The sequence below is a fragment of the Vigna angularis genome, chromosome 1 (genome assembly GCF_016808095.1).
Source record: "Vigna angularis cultivar LongXiaoDou No.4 chromosome 1, ASM1680809v1, whole genome shotgun sequence".
NCBI lineage: Eukaryota > Viridiplantae > Streptophyta > Magnoliopsida > Fabales > Fabaceae > Vigna > Vigna angularis.
In genome coordinates this window covers 32280264-32297615 of record NC_068970.1, presented here as the reverse complement: position 1 = coordinate 32297615, position 17352 = coordinate 32280264, and the positions used below count along the sequence as shown (strand labels likewise).

General features: G+C 34.5%; 1 protein-coding gene across 1 annotated transcript; it reads right to left on the bottom strand.

Moving 5' to 3' along the window:
* Positions 1-453: 453 nt before the first annotated feature.
* Positions 454-1869, bottom strand: LOC108327555 (uncharacterized). Its single transcript, XM_017561247.1, has one exon. It carries the CDS (start codon positions 1867-1869, stop codon positions 454-456), a length of 1416 nt encoding a protein of 471 aa, XP_017416736.1.
* Positions 1870-17352: the final 15483 nt, after the last annotated feature.

The following is a 17352-nucleotide window of genomic DNA, read 5'->3' as shown; positions in this document are numbered from 1 at the left end:
ATACACGCTGACACAACTGTATGGATGGAAAACATGCCTCGCGAGAAAACAATTAAATTCGGGCAAATCTAACACTGCAACTTTGTTTTTTATTATCAATCTTGCTATTTTCGAAAAACAGGAGTTTGGCAATTTGCAATAAAGACAAGCGACTCATGATTTTCTTCAAACCTCTCTTTTTTTTATTTTTTTTTTGTTTCGCGACACCCTATTAGGACATGATTTCCAGTAAACCTCGGAGATACCAAGTAATGAAAGTTTACATTAACAGTCATGGATGAAAGTGTGACATCAATGAGCATAAACCTCATAGGAAGACAAATTAAAGCTCGAGCAAAACAACATCAGTTCCAACTTTTACAATAACTTATGCTTTCCTAAATAATCCGAGAGTCGTCTTCACTCGTCCATGGCATTTGTAGAGGTGAACTCACGCCTTGCCGCAGTGCTAGATTACATTTCTTCAAACTTTAAACATCCTGAATCGATCAAAGATTGCACTTTACGTTTTAGAGCCTTGCATGCCTTTATTGAATGTCCACACGCTCCTCCATGGTAATCACACCTGGCATTTATGTCATAGTTCCTTGGATACGGAGGTCGTATAGGCCTAGTTGGACAAATCTTTATGAGGTTTCTACGGAGAAGATCTGGTAGTAGCTCTGTATAGGTCATGGGGATAGGAGTGAAGTTGGCGACCTTCTTATCGCGATTGTAATTTCTTCGCTCAATGGCTCGATTGGACCCGTAGGAATGCGACATTTGAGGATAGGCAATAAAATGGGAATTAACTCTTCGTTTTTTATCTTTCTCACGTCTAGGATTATACTCATTTAAACTTGCTACTAGCTCTGGGCCTAGTGCAATTTTTCCATTTCTTATGCCACTCTCAACCCTCTCTCCAATTACTACTATGTCAGTAAAACTTGAGGAGATTGAGATGCTTAACATGTGCTCATAAAATAATGGGTGTAGAGTACTCAAAAACGTGGTAGTCATCTCCTTGTCGCTCAGACGCGGTTCTACTTGAGCAGCAATCTCTCTCCACCTTTGGGCATATTCTCTGAATGATTCAGATTCTTTCTTCACCATGTTCTGCAGTTGTGCTCTGTCAGGTGTCAAATCTCTATTATATCCATACTGCCTTAGGAATGCCTCAACCAGATCTTTCCATGAGTAGATGTGAGTAGTTTCTAAGCGCATGTACCAAGTTAGAGCCTTGTCAGTTAAACTTTCTTGGAAGAAGTGAATCAAAAGTTTTTCATCGTGGGCATAAGCTGCCATTTTCCTGCAGTACATGCTTATATGGCCCCTCGGGCAAGTATTTTCCCGATATTTCTCAAACTCTGGCAACCTGAACTTTGGAGGTATCACCACATCGGGAACTAAACATAATTTTTTAGCATCTCCAAATTCAAAACTTCCTTCACCCTCTATGGCTCTCAACCTCTTTTCAAGGACTTCTAATCTGCTCTTATCATCCTTAAAATCTGCTGGTGTAATGACACAAGATGGAGACTTCGTCTCAGGTTGTTTTTTCATTATCGTGCTCTCAATACCTGGTTGGATCGTCTGCCCAGGAATTGTGAAAGTGGTTGCCCCAGGCTCGTCTTCTACTTCAACTGCATTACCTTCGGCCTTTTGAGTGTCAAGATGTCTCGAGTCCACTCTTGAGGGTGGAGTATAATTCGGGGGAAGACCATAGGAAGGGAAAGTTTGTGCTTCTGGAACTCCTTGTTGTGATCGTTGCGTGCATAAACATCCAGGACTTTGTAAGGCATACAGGGTCTTTAGGACTTGTCTCATTTGTTCCTTCAGCTGTTGGATATCGGCTTTCATTCCCTCTTGAACTTCTACTTGGTTCTCCATGATTTTGCCACTAGTTCGTGTCCTTTAGGGTGTCTTAGATGTTTAGCTGTATTTTTTTTGTGAAACAAATTAAGAAAAAGAAAATAAAAATAAAAAAGAAAAGAAAAGACAACATAGTTCAAATTCTCTAGTCAGAAACTATAAAGCTGTGAAAATATTTGCCCCGGTATAATTTGGAAATTAACACGAAACAGAGTCAATAAGGTGGTCCATCATTCAGAAGTTCCCAAAATGCGAGACATAGGAATTCTTAGTCAACCATCGCAGGCTTTAGTCATCACATTATCTAATCAGTTTCTTGCAGTAATTGAGGAATGTTTCAGTCCCCTCAAGCGGGTTGATGATTGACATTACAAACTCAGCATCAGCTAAGAACTTAGGGACGTCTTTAATGGCTTCATTGGCAAGGGAAGCTAGCTGTGAGAGACTTCTCTTCCAATTCTTTTAACTTGTCCTTATTCAACGACATATTCTTTCTTCATCTGACTCACCAATCTTTTATGTTCCCTCTTAGCTAAACGCCGACATTCCTTCTAGTTTTGTCATTGCTGCTTCTATCCACTGCTCATCATTTTGAAATTTCTTCTCACAATTTGGGTAGGGGAAATTAATGTGAATTACAACTTGATTGTCTTAACCCTTTCTGCGATTCATTGGCTAAGGAAACTTCCATTAACAGTCCATGATCTTGGGCCTTTCTTCGAAGCGAACAACATTTCCCCAATTGTCTTTAACTTGATGGAACATTTCAGCGAAGATTCATTCCTCATATGATCTGCAATGTGGCGAGAGATGCAGGTTTTTGGCAATCCTCTCATATCACAGGGTACCCAAATGTTTTCTTTTTGTCGACACACGGATGTAATCAATACACAATATCATATATCTATGAGGAAGACATCAGGGTAACTCCTGCAACGACGTATGATACATGATCTCTGCCAAGAAAACATGCCTTTTAAACTTTTCCTTTTTTCTGCACAAAGTGGTAGTAATTATGCAGGTACTACTCTAGGTATCCTCGAGAAAGATTTCCCGTTGTACCCTTAAGAATGAATTCACCATCCAACTTCATAGGGGTATTTTCATGATTCGCTAGTTATGAGTAGGGGTATATTACCCGAGGTAATTGTATGCACCTTTCCTATCCGAGAAGTATATCTAAGATTTACTCAAATTCCTCCACTCTGGCAGGCTCAACAAATTCTTGTACTCCACCAAGATTACCCTCCTTTGCTTGACGTGCATCTTTTCATCAAAATATATGAACTCGAATACCCCTTGATTCAAAATTCCATGTTAATTCCCATCTTTAGCTTAAAGGCCTTAATCACAACTTTATAATTTTTGACTAGAATCCACAAAATGTGACAAGACTGTAAAAAAAACATGAGCTAAGAAAGAAGGAAAAAGCATAAAGAAAAAAAAATGTATAAAGAGACATGATGATATGTACAAGGTGCGTGATTTTTATTAAGCGAACATGAGGGTTATAAGAATACACATTTCTCCCTTTTGTGCCTTATCAAAGGTTAAATGACTAAAGTTCTAAGGCCAAATATATGCACTCACAAGGATAGCTTCCTAATGCTTAAATCAGGCCACCAGAGCTATGGCTCTTTTCACTGTTCCTCCACAACAATCAGAGTAATCAACTAGATGTGGAGACACAAATGAAGAGAACAGACTCTGGCTGGGGTTCTCACGATAGCCAAACAGGAAGTATGTCCCAAATGACACCGCTACACAACCCCTCTATTTCTAAGTTGCGCTCAGACCCGAGTATAGGGCCTCACTCATGATATGCATATTGTGTGTGTGTGAAGGGAGAATGCAATTGTACACCCCAAACCCTCACCTGCAAAACAACCAGAAGATTCCCAGGTAGATATAACATGTTTTCTATCCTAGGGTTCAATATAATCAAAACAAACACACATACAATTATGACAAATATCAAACAAAGATAAAGAAAAAAGAAAGGGAAGAAAAACACAAAGAAAAACCACATTGAATTCGCACATCTAATTAAATGGCCTGACTCTCTGGCAATGTCCCCAGTGGAGTCGCCATCTGTCGCAACCGGAATCGCGACGGGACGACGATCCATAAAAGATAAAACTATTTGGAAAAAGAGATTTGGAGTCGCCACCATAGTTTATTCTGGAAAACTACGGAAAAACCATAAAATGATAAGGCATGGTCTATTAGAACCAGATTCTTGGTTCGGGAGTCGGTTACGTGTAGGGAAGGTATTAGCACCCTACAACGCCTGCCTTAAGGCAGTACCTTTAACTAAATACGCGAATATGATGTGGTTTTCAAAATGTTTAACTTTCCCTTAAAATAAAATTCTAAAGAAACAAACAATATTTTTTAGTTTTTTGAGCCCGACAAGGATTGACCTTGCTCCTACGTATTCCCATTCAGAATGAGAAATCAGGGTTCCGTAGTTCATTTAGAAAACTGCTTGAAAATTAGTTTGGAAATTTGTGTCTTAAAAATTGTTTGAGAATTTGTTATGGATAATTTGGATTTTTGGGAAAGTGAGCCTGACAAGGTCTAGCCTTGCTCCTACGTATCTCCATTTTTGGTGGAGAATCAAGGATCACGTAGTTCTGGCAAGGCGGTATGGTTTGTAGTTTTGAAAAGGTGAGTGTTTTTAGTTTTTGATGATTTTATATTTTATTTTTATTTAAGAAAGAGAAAAGGTTTTTAGCACAAGGACGATGCGTGCGATCACACATGTGCCTAAACCTTTAAAACATATTTTTGTATTTTTTGAAAAAAGAGAAAAGGTTTTTGGCACAAGGACGATGAGTGAGATCACACATGTGCCTAAACCTTTAAAACGTATTTTTGGCATTTTTTGAAGAAGGAGAAAAGGTTTTTGGCACAAGGACGATGCGTGCGATCACACATGTGCCTAAACCTTTAAAACGTATTTTTGTAATTTTTTGAAGAAAGAGAAAAGGTTTTTGGCACAAGGACGATGTGTGCGATCACACATGCGCCTAAACCTTTAAAACGTATTTTTGTAATTTTTTGAAGAAAGAGAAAAGGTTTTTGGCACAATGACGATGCGTGCGATCACACATGTGCCTAAACCTTTAAAACGTATTTTTTGGCATTTTTGAAGAAAGAGAAAAGGTTTTTGGCACAAGGACGATGCGTGCGATCACACATGCGCCTAAACCTTTAAAACGTATTTTTGTAATTTTTTTGAAGAAAGAGAAAAGGTTTTTGGCAAAAGGACGATGCGTGCGATCACACATGCACCTAAACATTCAAAACATATTTTTTGTAATTTTGAAGAAAGAGAAAAGGTTTTTAGCACAAGGACGATGCGTGCGATCACACATGTGTCTAAACCTTTAAAACGTATTTTTTGGCATTTTTGAAGAAAGAGAAAAGGTTTTTGGCACAAGGACGATGCGTGCGATCACACATGCGCCTAAACCTTTAAAACATATTTTTTGTAATTTTGAAGAAAGAGAAAAGGTTTTTAGCACAAGGACGATGCGTGCGATCACACATGTGCCTAAACCTTTTAAAACATATTTTTTGTGATTTTTGTTCATTATAAAAAATTGAGTGTGTGCAGTGTTTGACAAATAAACAAGACAAATACAGTACAGAGGGATGTGGGTTATCTTACAAGGGGATTACACAATAAAAATTAATGACCAAACAAATAATAATAAAATTAAGAAACTAAAGCGTAAAAGTAAAATAAGAGAAACGGCCCAACAAGAGTAGGGGTGCAGAGATAAAACCAAGAGTGACATGCAGAGTAAAATTTAAGCTCCTTAGTTTGGGCCAAAACCCCTCTTTTCTGTCCTTGTACCTGCCAGGGGTGTAAAAATGAAACTAGAGATGCATTGAGTGTACACTTGTCAGGCCCAAATATCTTTCTTCTTCTTCCTTTTTTTTTTATTTGTTTGCATTAGAACACTCCAGAATTCTTCCCTTCTTCATCCTAGAGTCCAGCCAAAGGAGAGACCTCCCTCCACTCGCGCATCCGGCCGTCGCCAGCTACAAACCAAGACGTTGCCCTGCCAGTGCCGCCGCTCTCTGTCCATCCGGCCACTGCAAACCTCCCTCGACCGTTATCAGCATCGCCGCTGACCTCAGGCACCACTGCAACCGCTGCCGACAGTGGGTCACTGCCTTCTCTCTTTCTCGTCTCCTCGCCGTGAGTGATGGTATGAGGGGAGCATGGTTGGGAATAATGAGCCGAGGGGTGGAGGAGAATGGATGGAGATGGTGGAAGGGAGTTCACGGGTGTTGGAGATGATTGAAGAAAAATGGTAGGGATGGTTACGGATGGATGATAAATACAGATGAATAAAAATGGTGAAGGTTATTCGAGGTTATGTGTGTGGGAGAGTAGATATGGGTTATTGGTGAGATGATCAGAGGGGTTCGGTGCAATGAAGGGCTACGCGATGGAGGAAATAGCAAGTGATGTTGGCCGTGTATGTTAGCAGTGGCCGTGGGTGCTCAAGGGTAGCAGTTACAGTGGGTGAATTTGGATGAAGATGATGACCGGGTGAGGATAGGTTGTGGCCGAGGATGATGATGATATGTGTTGATGACTCGAAGGAATCGGAGATGAAGGTGGACGGCTTGGAGGTTGGTGAATCGGGTTGGAGGTAATAGGGTGTTGGGAGTGAAATGGAAGGGTAGTTGGGATGAAAGTGATGTTGTTGGTCGAATGGTAAGGATGAAGATGGTGGGCTGGAGTGGGTGAATATGGGTGTTTGGCCGTGCGTGTTAGCAGTGGCCGTGGGTGTCAAGATGGTTGGGTGTGATGATTGTTCGGTAACAACAAACATGTACAAATATTCACAACACTATGCATCTATTTAACAGCACCACATGCAAACTTAACACATGCAAACTTAGCAGCAACAACACAAAATAGACATGTTCAAGGGCAACGTAACAGAGATATGTTTAAGGGCAACGTAAAAGAGATATGTTCAGGACAACATAACATAGACATGAGGGCAAGTAACCAATTCAGTAAAACGTGGAGTGCAAGGCATTACTTACCTTTTTTGAAGCTTGGTTTTCTCTTTGCTAGTCTTATGCGTCCGATGTCTTCTTCCTCCTCGTGGCTGGCTTTCCTTTTTCGATAAGGTGCCCCTCCCCCAGCTCTTGGAGTGATGTCCCTTGTTCCTCCAGATCCTCTCCACCCTCTGAATATGGAGTGTTGTAGCGGTCTCTCAGTTGTTGGAAATGATGGTGTCCGTGAGAATGAAGAAAAAGGGTATATGTCGTGGGGACGGTTATTGGAGATCTGAGGTGGCGAAGTGATCACGGTGGAGGGGGAGGTCGAAAAAGGTGACTGTTACATTGGTTGTGAAGGTGCTATAGGGATGTTGATGGAGGCAGACAGTGATAGGGAGTTTCACGGTGGTAGCAGGGTTGAGAAGGTGATGGCATGCGGTGACTGCCACTGCAGTGTTGGGTTAGATGGGAATATGATGAAGATGGGGGTGCGGTTTGAGAGGAGGAGAAGTTTGGCTGGGAGTAGTGAGGCAAGGTGATAGTGCGGCGGTGACTAAGATGACAGCGGCGGCTGAAGCATGGTGGCAGCAACTTGGCGGTTTGGATGGAAAGCTTCCGAGGAAGATGATGACGGTGTTGGACTGGTCACGGTGGGGAGTTACAGTGGTGCAATGGTGATGAAGGAGTTAGACGGTAATATTGAGGACGGCAATGGTGGCTGAGGGGCTTGGTGATGGTGAGTGGAGCACTCATTGAAGTGGGAGGTTGGTGATGGTGAGTGGAGGTTGATACGGTGGGGAATAGTGGAATATTATGGGAAGGTTGGTAATGGTGAGTGGAGCACTCATTGAAGTGGGAGGTTGGTGGCCTTTAGGTGTTGGTAGTGGTTTTCGAGATGAATATCAGAGGTGATGATGCTGGAGGTTGAGTCTGGTTTGGTGAGGATGATCAGTGTAGTGAGTGATGGTCGTGTAGTTATGAGGTGTTTTTGGGTGACCGTGACAATGGGTGAATATGGATGGAGATGATAACCCCCTGAGGGAATCCGAATGAACGAATAAACTAAGGACCGAAGATAGTGGGTTCACGTGCCCTCCTCCTCTGGCAATCAGAAAACCCCAATACAAAAAAGATGTAAAAGGCAACTTTACAGAGTTGCAAAGATGGGCAGTCGCTCCAGACGTGTCAGGCGGGCGCTCGTGGAAGACAAACTCAGGTGGAAGTCCAGCCAGAAATATTCTCTGTTTCTCCTTTTTTAATTTGTGAAACCCATACCGTCAGCAGCTTTCACGTGGCAGACATTTTCGGCAGTTGATGATGAGAATCTTCGCTGTCAAACCAATAAAAACGTTTGAACGCACGGTCAAATACGGGGGCCAGCTACCAAAACGAACGACCGTCACAAAGATGAACGAACGCTCAGATTACATGACCGAACGCTGGAAAACATTTTGAAAACACTGCCCCCACTACTAAATGGTCGCTCGGTCAAAACAAAAAACGAACGTCCGTTCACACTCCGAGAATAAACGAACGACTTTCACATAAGTTGACCGAACGGTTGAGCACAAGCGGGCGAGCGTCATTGAGACGTATGGTAGAGGACGATCGGTTTCATGCAGTTGAAGGAACCGAACGCAATCAGTGGAGGTCGAGCGCTTGGGGCTGAGAAATGCCAAACGTCTCTTCTTCCTTTTTTTTATTTTATTTTTTTTATTTTTTTTTTATTTTTTTTCTTTATGATGAAAATAAAATTATTAATCAACCCGGACGAAATTGAGTGTTGACACTAGTGATAGTTACATACTTTCAAAATTCCAACATGCTTGTTAAACTAATATGTTCTTAGCTTAGATTTGATAAGAGAGGATTTCTCTTAAAAGTTGTTAAGTTGGATAGAGATGGGAAGAAAAAAGAAAAGAAAAATAGAAAAAGATAAAAAAAAATGATAAAAGTAAAGGTTGTTTGTTGGGAAAGAGTTGAATATATCTCAGATTATTAAGTTGGCATGTACACTCGACCTATTTATACTCACTCACCACAACATCATGTAAGTCCCCTAATTACAATGGTCTATGGTTAACCGTGATAATTTAGAAGCTAACATATATTTGTGACAATGAGACTAAATCTATCAATATAAAGGTTCATAAATAATAGTATAAATAGTACATTTTATAAAATATGTTAATTACATTCATTAATTACTATATTTATTGTTTGTTCACTTGAGCGTCAAAGTATCTTATGCATGCATATATAACTTCTATCCATCTAAAAAGGAATGAATACTTAAAAGAGAATGAATATCTTAGAGATTGAAAATTGATAATGTTTAGAATGTTATTAGAATCTTTACAAATATATATTCGATTAAAAAAAATACAAACATCTTAACATTAAAATTTGTAAATGAACGAACTAATTTATTTGATCGCTTATCCTCAATTAAGGAAGACCTTTATGGTTGAATTTCTATCCAATTTAAATTTAAACTAAAATATCTTTCATAAAGAAATTGTTGAAGAACATGTGAGTTTTCAAATGTTCCCCGTCTCCATAAAAAGATTGTTGATGATAAAAATATCATAACTTCAACTTTTGAGATTTAAGAATTTTTTTTCTTTGTGTTTCTTATTTGCGTTATATGATAGAATTCTAACTACTTTGTTAAATGATTTTATTACTTTTTTTTATCATATTTTGAAATGTTATTTATTGTTTTTTGTCACAAAACTTTAAATTTGGTCTTAATTACCTATGACAAATAAATTCATCACTCTAAATATTATCTGAACTCGTTTCATTTTGTGAGAGAATTTCTATATTGATCTTTCCTATCTCCGTACTCTCCATAATTCTAGTTAATATTTTCATCTTCATCACCGTCTAAATTACTAAAATACCCTTATCTTATTATAAAGTTATATATATATATATATATATATATATATATATATATATATATATATATATTCTCGTTCTTTAATTTTATAACCTTTCATTTTTTTTTCTTGTTTAACACTTTTTTCCACTCTTCTAATGTTTTCACTTTTTCTATATCTACGAAATTCACTCTCAGCTCCGAACAATTTTGTTTATTATCATAACATTTGTACGATAATGTTTAAATGATATATTATCAATTGCAGTTAATCAAAAAAAAATTATGTCTCTCCCAAAATCTTACATATAACTATATAATAGTCATCACAAATTTAATATAATAGATCAATTAAAGAAAATATGATAAAGTACGATCCATCGTCATTCAAAATAACAAAAAATTAAACTTTATATACAACATAGTTGGGTCAAAACTATACACAAATGTAATAGTCTCAACCACCAAAAGAAGACAAATGTAATACAGATACACTATTAATTTATCTAAGCATATGGGACATCTCTATCAAGAACCTGGTCCATGAGCACCTCATCACCCGCTGCTCACATCCGTGAGATGATTATGGCCACGATTTAAGAATAAGCACATACAAACAGTACACAACACAAGGGTAAGCTAGATACGAAACAAGTCATATAACATTTAGAAAACTGCATACATGAATTACATATAACATGCATCAACTTAATATACAAAGACCTAGACTGACTGATGAATCATTATTTTATAATATTCACTTAGTTTTCCGCACCGAATTGTATTAGTGAATTGTTTTTAATTCTTAATTTTTGTCTCATTTTCACTATTTGAGCTTAATTTGACTAATAATTCTTATTTTAATTAATTTGAATTATTTGGGCCTAATTATTCCAATTATAATTTGCAAGACAATTTTGGAGTTATTATTGGGACGTAAAGAGAGTTGCCACATGATTTATTGTTTTCCACATCAACATTTCTTTTTAATTTCGTTTCTAGGTTAGCTTTGGGCCATTTTTGGGCATCTTTTATAGAAGCCCATTAGAAGAGAAAAATTGTAATTTAGGGTCTATAAACCCCAAAATCATATTTCTTTCTTCCTTCCTCCCTCATTCTCGTTTCCTAGGCTCTTGGTGCGTTTCCAAAATCGAATTTCGTTTTGTGCTTTCAATCCGATTTCATTTCAATTGCAATTTTGTTTTCGCCCTTTCAATTCAATTTTGTTTTGCCATTTGAATTCCCAATTTTGATTTTCTCATTGAATTGCATTTTATGGTTTTAGTTCTTTTTCAATTATTGTTCTTGTTTGAATTCCACTTTCGTTCTTCCATTGTGGCTTGTGTTTCGCCTTTGTTTTGATGGTTGGAACTTCATTTTGCTGTTGTAGTTTCGTTTTAATGGTAGCTTAAGTTTTCTTGGTTGGTCATTAATGAATTTACATTGTTTCCATGAGATTTCTGAGTTGGAAGTGTGTTTTTGCTGCTCTGATTCGGATAACTATTGAATTTTGATTTGCGCTTGCGATTGGGTATATGCTTAATTGCCCAATTGGTGTTTAATCTTCGCTTAATCGATTGAACTGTATGGTGCAGAATTGATTGAATGTGTGCATAGCGTTTTCTTAATTCGCTTTTATGAAATCATGGTTGGTCTTCGCTTAGTTGGTTAGCTTGTGTTGGAATAGGAGTTAGAGGAGTGAGTAATTGTTGTTAATCTATGATTGGAACAATGTAATCGAGCTGGTGATTAACCGTTTTCCATTAGTGTTTGAATTTGTGCTTTAGTTTGGTAGATTTTAAGTGACAAAACTGTACACAAAACCCCCCACCAAGTGTTTGTTCTAATGACTGAACCAATATTTGGTCCTTGAGAGACAACTTAGGAGTCACTTCCTAGTCTATATTGCATTTTATTGCATATTAATTTGATTCGGGTGCGTCCTCAATCATTGACTATTTGAATTTAGAATGAATGTCGAGCTATTGCGGGTTGTGCACTTGTGGTGGCCTCTACTACTTTGCAAAGCGATTGCAAACGGATTTCCCCTGCCATACTCACAAGGTTAGTCTGTAACGCACCTTAGACCATATTGAAAGTGCCTAAGACTAAGACCTCTAACTCAAAGTGACCACTCTAAAGCTACCCATTCTAGACCTCCTAAACTCAATTCTACCACTCCATGCTCCAAAACAACAAAGTGCAGGTTTAGACAAGTTCTAAGTGACTCAATTACAGGCCCCAAACTTCCTAAATTTGTCCCAACTCCTTACTTCAGAATTTCACTACCCAAACCACCCAATTGCACTAAAATTCACTCAAACACCAATCATGGACCACCCTCTTTAGTTCCAAAAAGGTTCCACCTAAAACATATGTCTAATAACTTTCAATTGCTCCCATTACAGACCTACCTGGAATATAAGTTTTCTTACACCAATACTTATTTCACCAACTCACTTTTTTAGCCGTAAAACTCACAAGTTGGTTTCTCATTACTCCAAACATATTTCAGCAGATTCTAAACATCCAAGATACATTTAAAACACAAAATTCACATCACTGTATCATATCAGAATTCAACCATCAAACAATCAAAAATTTTACTCAATCACACTAAAACAACCAAATATTAGAATTATAAGTATTTGAACATATAGTTCAACCATTGTGATATACATGCAAGTACTAAAACTAAATAACAAACATCATTAAAAATTGAACATCTAGCTTCCCTTAACTTAAAAATACTATCAACCTCTAAGGATGCCTCACCAGTTGCTTAAAACACAAGGAATTTCTAGAAACACATACGAAACATCGAAACGAATCGAGTCTTTAGAACCTTAGAGGGACAAGAAATTAGGAAAAGATAACTGAAGATACATGCGACAAAGATCACGATGCATGATCTCAAACTAAGAAAGAAATGGAAAAAAGGAGCAAAAACTAACTTGCTCTATTCTAGAAATCGATCGGATGGATGTGGAGATTACTCCGCCATGATCTCCTAGGATGGATAGAGATGGGAAGAAAAAAGAAAAGAAAAAACAGAAAAAGATAAAAAAAAATGATAAAAGTAAAGGTTGTTGTTTGGGAAGAGTTAAAATCCATAATATTTTAAAAAAATAATTTTTAATATATATTTATTAAAATTAATATTACTCTTAGACCTACCTAACAGTTAAGGAAGGGTGGGGTTTGGTGTGTCGTCTATAGAGGATGAAAAAGAATCTGTAGGCAAGTGATCGTTACTAGAAGATGATAATTCTGATAAAGCTGCATGGAAGGTACATACAGATGTTGATCCATGGAAGGTAACATGTCAGGACCATCCACGCACCAATAGGGTTTCATTTTTCATATTTATATGTTATTATTACTTTTTGTATTTTAAAATAACTTTATCTTCACCTCGATTTATTTATTTTTTCATGTTATTTAGAACTTAACATATGAATAAAAAATTAAAATTTTTTTTACAATGAAGGACATACCTTTCTGAGAAATGTCATCTCATTACTAGAGGGAAGATGATCCACTGAGGCTTCGACCATACCCTCCCGCTGCCTTGCTACATGGAGGTGGCTTATTCACCATCAACCACAATATTTCCTACATGCACATCAATTACATGATATTAAAGCAGAGTTATTGTTGTAAAACGTTTGACTTAAATCTGCACCTCAAACACATATAAGTCTTTCTTTGTCAAAATGTTAGTTGACTTGTCTCATTCAGTGATTTATGATCACTTTTTTAATTAATTATGTAAACTTTTTCATATATTGAATATACATGGATATTTTTATTTTTTTATAAATACAAATTTAGGTTTTATTTTATAATTAATTTATTTTTTATATATTTTCTCATTTATTTAAATTAAAATATTAATTTTTTATTTCCTGTATTCTTTTTTTCAGGTCAAATGATAGGACAAAAACTGTACATCACACTACTGCTTGATGTACTCTTGTTTGGTTAAAGTTTTGGGTAGGTGTGCACGTTTCTTTTATTTCTTTTATTAATTCTATGATTTGAAAATAAGTTTTTCCTGCAGAACTAAATTGAAAATAATTTCTCTCAATAGACTTGACCAATGTTTTCAAATTTAATAACAAATTAGGAGGATAAAAAATTTAGAAAAAATATATTTATATAAGATAAAATAATATTTATATTTAAGTTTGGATTGTAAAAAAAATATTTTTGAGGTGTATCTTTTTAGTTTTTGAATTATTAAAAGAATGCTATATGGGAAAAAATATTTAAGAAAATGAAACATGTATAAAATGTAATTTACTCATTTAATTGTTGTAATTTCGAGATAATAAAAGTAGAAAATGTAGAACTAGTTAAATAATTTAAGTTTATTAATATTTTATTGTTCAAACTTTAAAAAGTAGGAATGGTTAATAGCATTTTATTTAAAATTAGAAAATTAAATTCATTGTATAGGTTATTAATTGAGAAAATAATAGATTAATTTTTTTTAATAAATAATTTATTAATTTGAATTGATTTCATATCATTGAGTTGAATGAAAGTGGAATTGTATATTTGTATGGTTAAAGAATAATTTGTAATGAAATAATTTATACAAATGAAAATATATTTAAAATGAAAATGAAAAATAATAATAATCCTTGGAAAATAAATAGATATAACATAATTGACATAATTAAAAGTCAAATTAAACAGATAAATTATAATATTTGTTTATATCTCTTTTTCGTCTATATAGATCAAATGTTTGATATATTCATATTTTTCAGCTAAGTGTTAATTAGCGTATATCTCTTATAGACAATTCAATATTTTCCATAGGACATATGGGTCTATATGTTGAATTTTTCTTCAACTATTGATCATTTGAGATTCGATTTCAATCGTATCATGCAAAGGATGATTATTTACTACCTCATTGGATTAAGGTAGTTAAATTCAGTGGCTCTTTTCCAGTTTCCATAATGTATTTTTTTAGGTTATTTTTTCTAAAAACTCATTGAAAATATATTTGTGACAGACTAACATGGTGACACGATTGTCTGATGTAAATTGAGACCGTAATGGACTTATCATGATGGTTATCCCATTTTGAGAGGTCCTCTTAAATAAAGTATGACTGATGAATGTGAGATAGGGTTTGGGTTTGTGAAAGTGGATAGGGTAGTTGGATTTAAAAGACAAAATATTTGTCCAATGAAGCTTGAGAAGGTGAAGTATAATTCAATTTTTGTGTTAATAGGAAATTAAGACTTACAAATAATCATTTCTAAGATGTCACGATCTGTTGCTATTTGAGGGGCATAATACGTTTCCATTAAGTAATTCAATTGTTGATCAATAATGTATAAGATGCTTTAAGTTGAATATGAATTGTTGTGTATCTAGGTTACCCTTTTGTTTATGATTGTGTTTGTATGTTTCTTTGCTTCTTTGTTAATTATGATCATCTGGTGAGTGTGAGAAAATGGTGAAGAGGTTTCTTTGTAGCAGACATTAGATGGAGGTGTTGCGGTTGTTTAATATCTTAAGTTAGCTATCTTGTATATAGTTTTGTATAACTAGTTTGTATATAAAGTTTCGTTATGGTTGTTTAGATGACTATAATAACTTTATCTTTCCTATCTTTTTGACTGATCTATTTTACTAAAAATTGTAATAACTATTATATAGTATTTATATTATATTGTAGGATGTTACATTTTTTGTATCAGAGTAGATCTTTCTTTAAGAATTTTTTAGGTTATTTGTCTATCTTGCTTTTGTATACTCTTAGTCATGTTTAGTTAGTATTGTAGTTTCTTTGAATTAATTGATGACATTTTTTTGTGTAAGCAAAAGATGACACTTATGCCTCCTTTTTCCTCATCCATAAATTTGAGGTTCTAATCTAGTCAAAATGATAGAGTCTTTTGTGACAACGAAAATTGAATAAATTTAAAAGCCTGTAATAAATATGATTGATGTTATTGAAAGAAAAATATTTCTTAATTTTTATTTTGATTTTATTATATTATTTTAAATATTTATTTTATTATAATAAATAAAAACAAAACTATTAAATTTAAATGAATTTTAAATAAAAATAAAAATTATTATTAGAAGATATACTTGAAATATATTAAAATTTAGATTATTTTATTTTATTTATTATTTTTAAGTATATTAATTTAGTTATTTTATTATAATAAATATATAAATATTTTATCAAAATCGTGTCAAGAATAATTATATTTTGTTTTTCATGAATTTGCACATTATATAAATAAAATTATTTAAAGTTATAAGATTAACTTAATAACAGTGCAACATATCACATTTCTAAATTGTGTAACCAATTGCATCCATATCAATTATTTACCTAATATTACTAAAAATGACAAAAGGTGAAAAATAAATAAAAATAAAAATCTTTAGTAACGAAATTAAAGTGAACGAAATGGAAAAGGTTAAATTATTTACCACAAATAGATATTATCAATTATTAATTTTATTAACATTGTTTCTTATTACTATTTTTTTATCATTAAAATATTTATTATGCTTATTTGAAATCAAAACCTGATATATATTACATGTGCTTCTCTTTCCTCTTGGCGCCTTTTAGCTGATATTTTGTTTGAAGAAATTCAACGGTAAGAAAAAATAGTCTTTCTCAGAATCTCGGTGCATCCAGATCAGACACGAATCCCAATATCATAAATGCAGATCCGTGATTCTCTCTTCCCGAGAGTGGATCCAAAGACTGTGAAATTTCTTAGTAATAGGAAACTTTGTTATTTTAATGTGATGAAAATTATTTCAGAGAAGATAAGATTTCAGTAACAGTATGGATAAACACAAGACTAAAGATCCAATGATTCTAAATCATATTGTCTTAAAAGGAGTTTTGAAAGATTGTTTATTAGATCTGTGATCTTAAAAGTAGGTTGAAAGATTGTTTATTAAATTTGTGTGTTAGTGTTAAATTTGTCTAATAATATAGTTTGGTAGTTTATTTCACTTATTAGTGTTAGAATTATCTGATACTCTTTTTCTTTATAAATTTTTATTAGATTATCAATTAAATTCGTTTAGTTGTATTATACTTGTTTATTACTATTTTAAACTGTATATAGTCTCTTTAGTTTATAGACAGTAGACAGCTGGATATTTTAATAATTTTGTATATTATATTAGTGTTTATATATTGTATTTGATATTTTATGTATATTGTTTGATAAATATTAGAACCGAAGGTGTTTTTTTTTCTAATTTATTTTTTATTGTTTTTTAATTGTCATTTACTATTTTTATAAATTAAAACAAATTGTTTATAAAAATATATACCAATATCAATATAACTGTAATTAACACCTGGACAGAAAACTCCATAAAATTTTACTATTTTCTTGTATGGGTTTTGAATTTTTTATGTACGGCTTAGATGGAGGATAAAGAAGGTTTTCTTTTCTGGGAGAGCCAAATTCATCAATGAAATATTATTCTCAAAGAGTTAGAATTAGAATTCTAACCTTGTGTAAGAATTTATGGGTCAGGATATAGTCTCAAGTAGACAATTTCTATGGGCCATA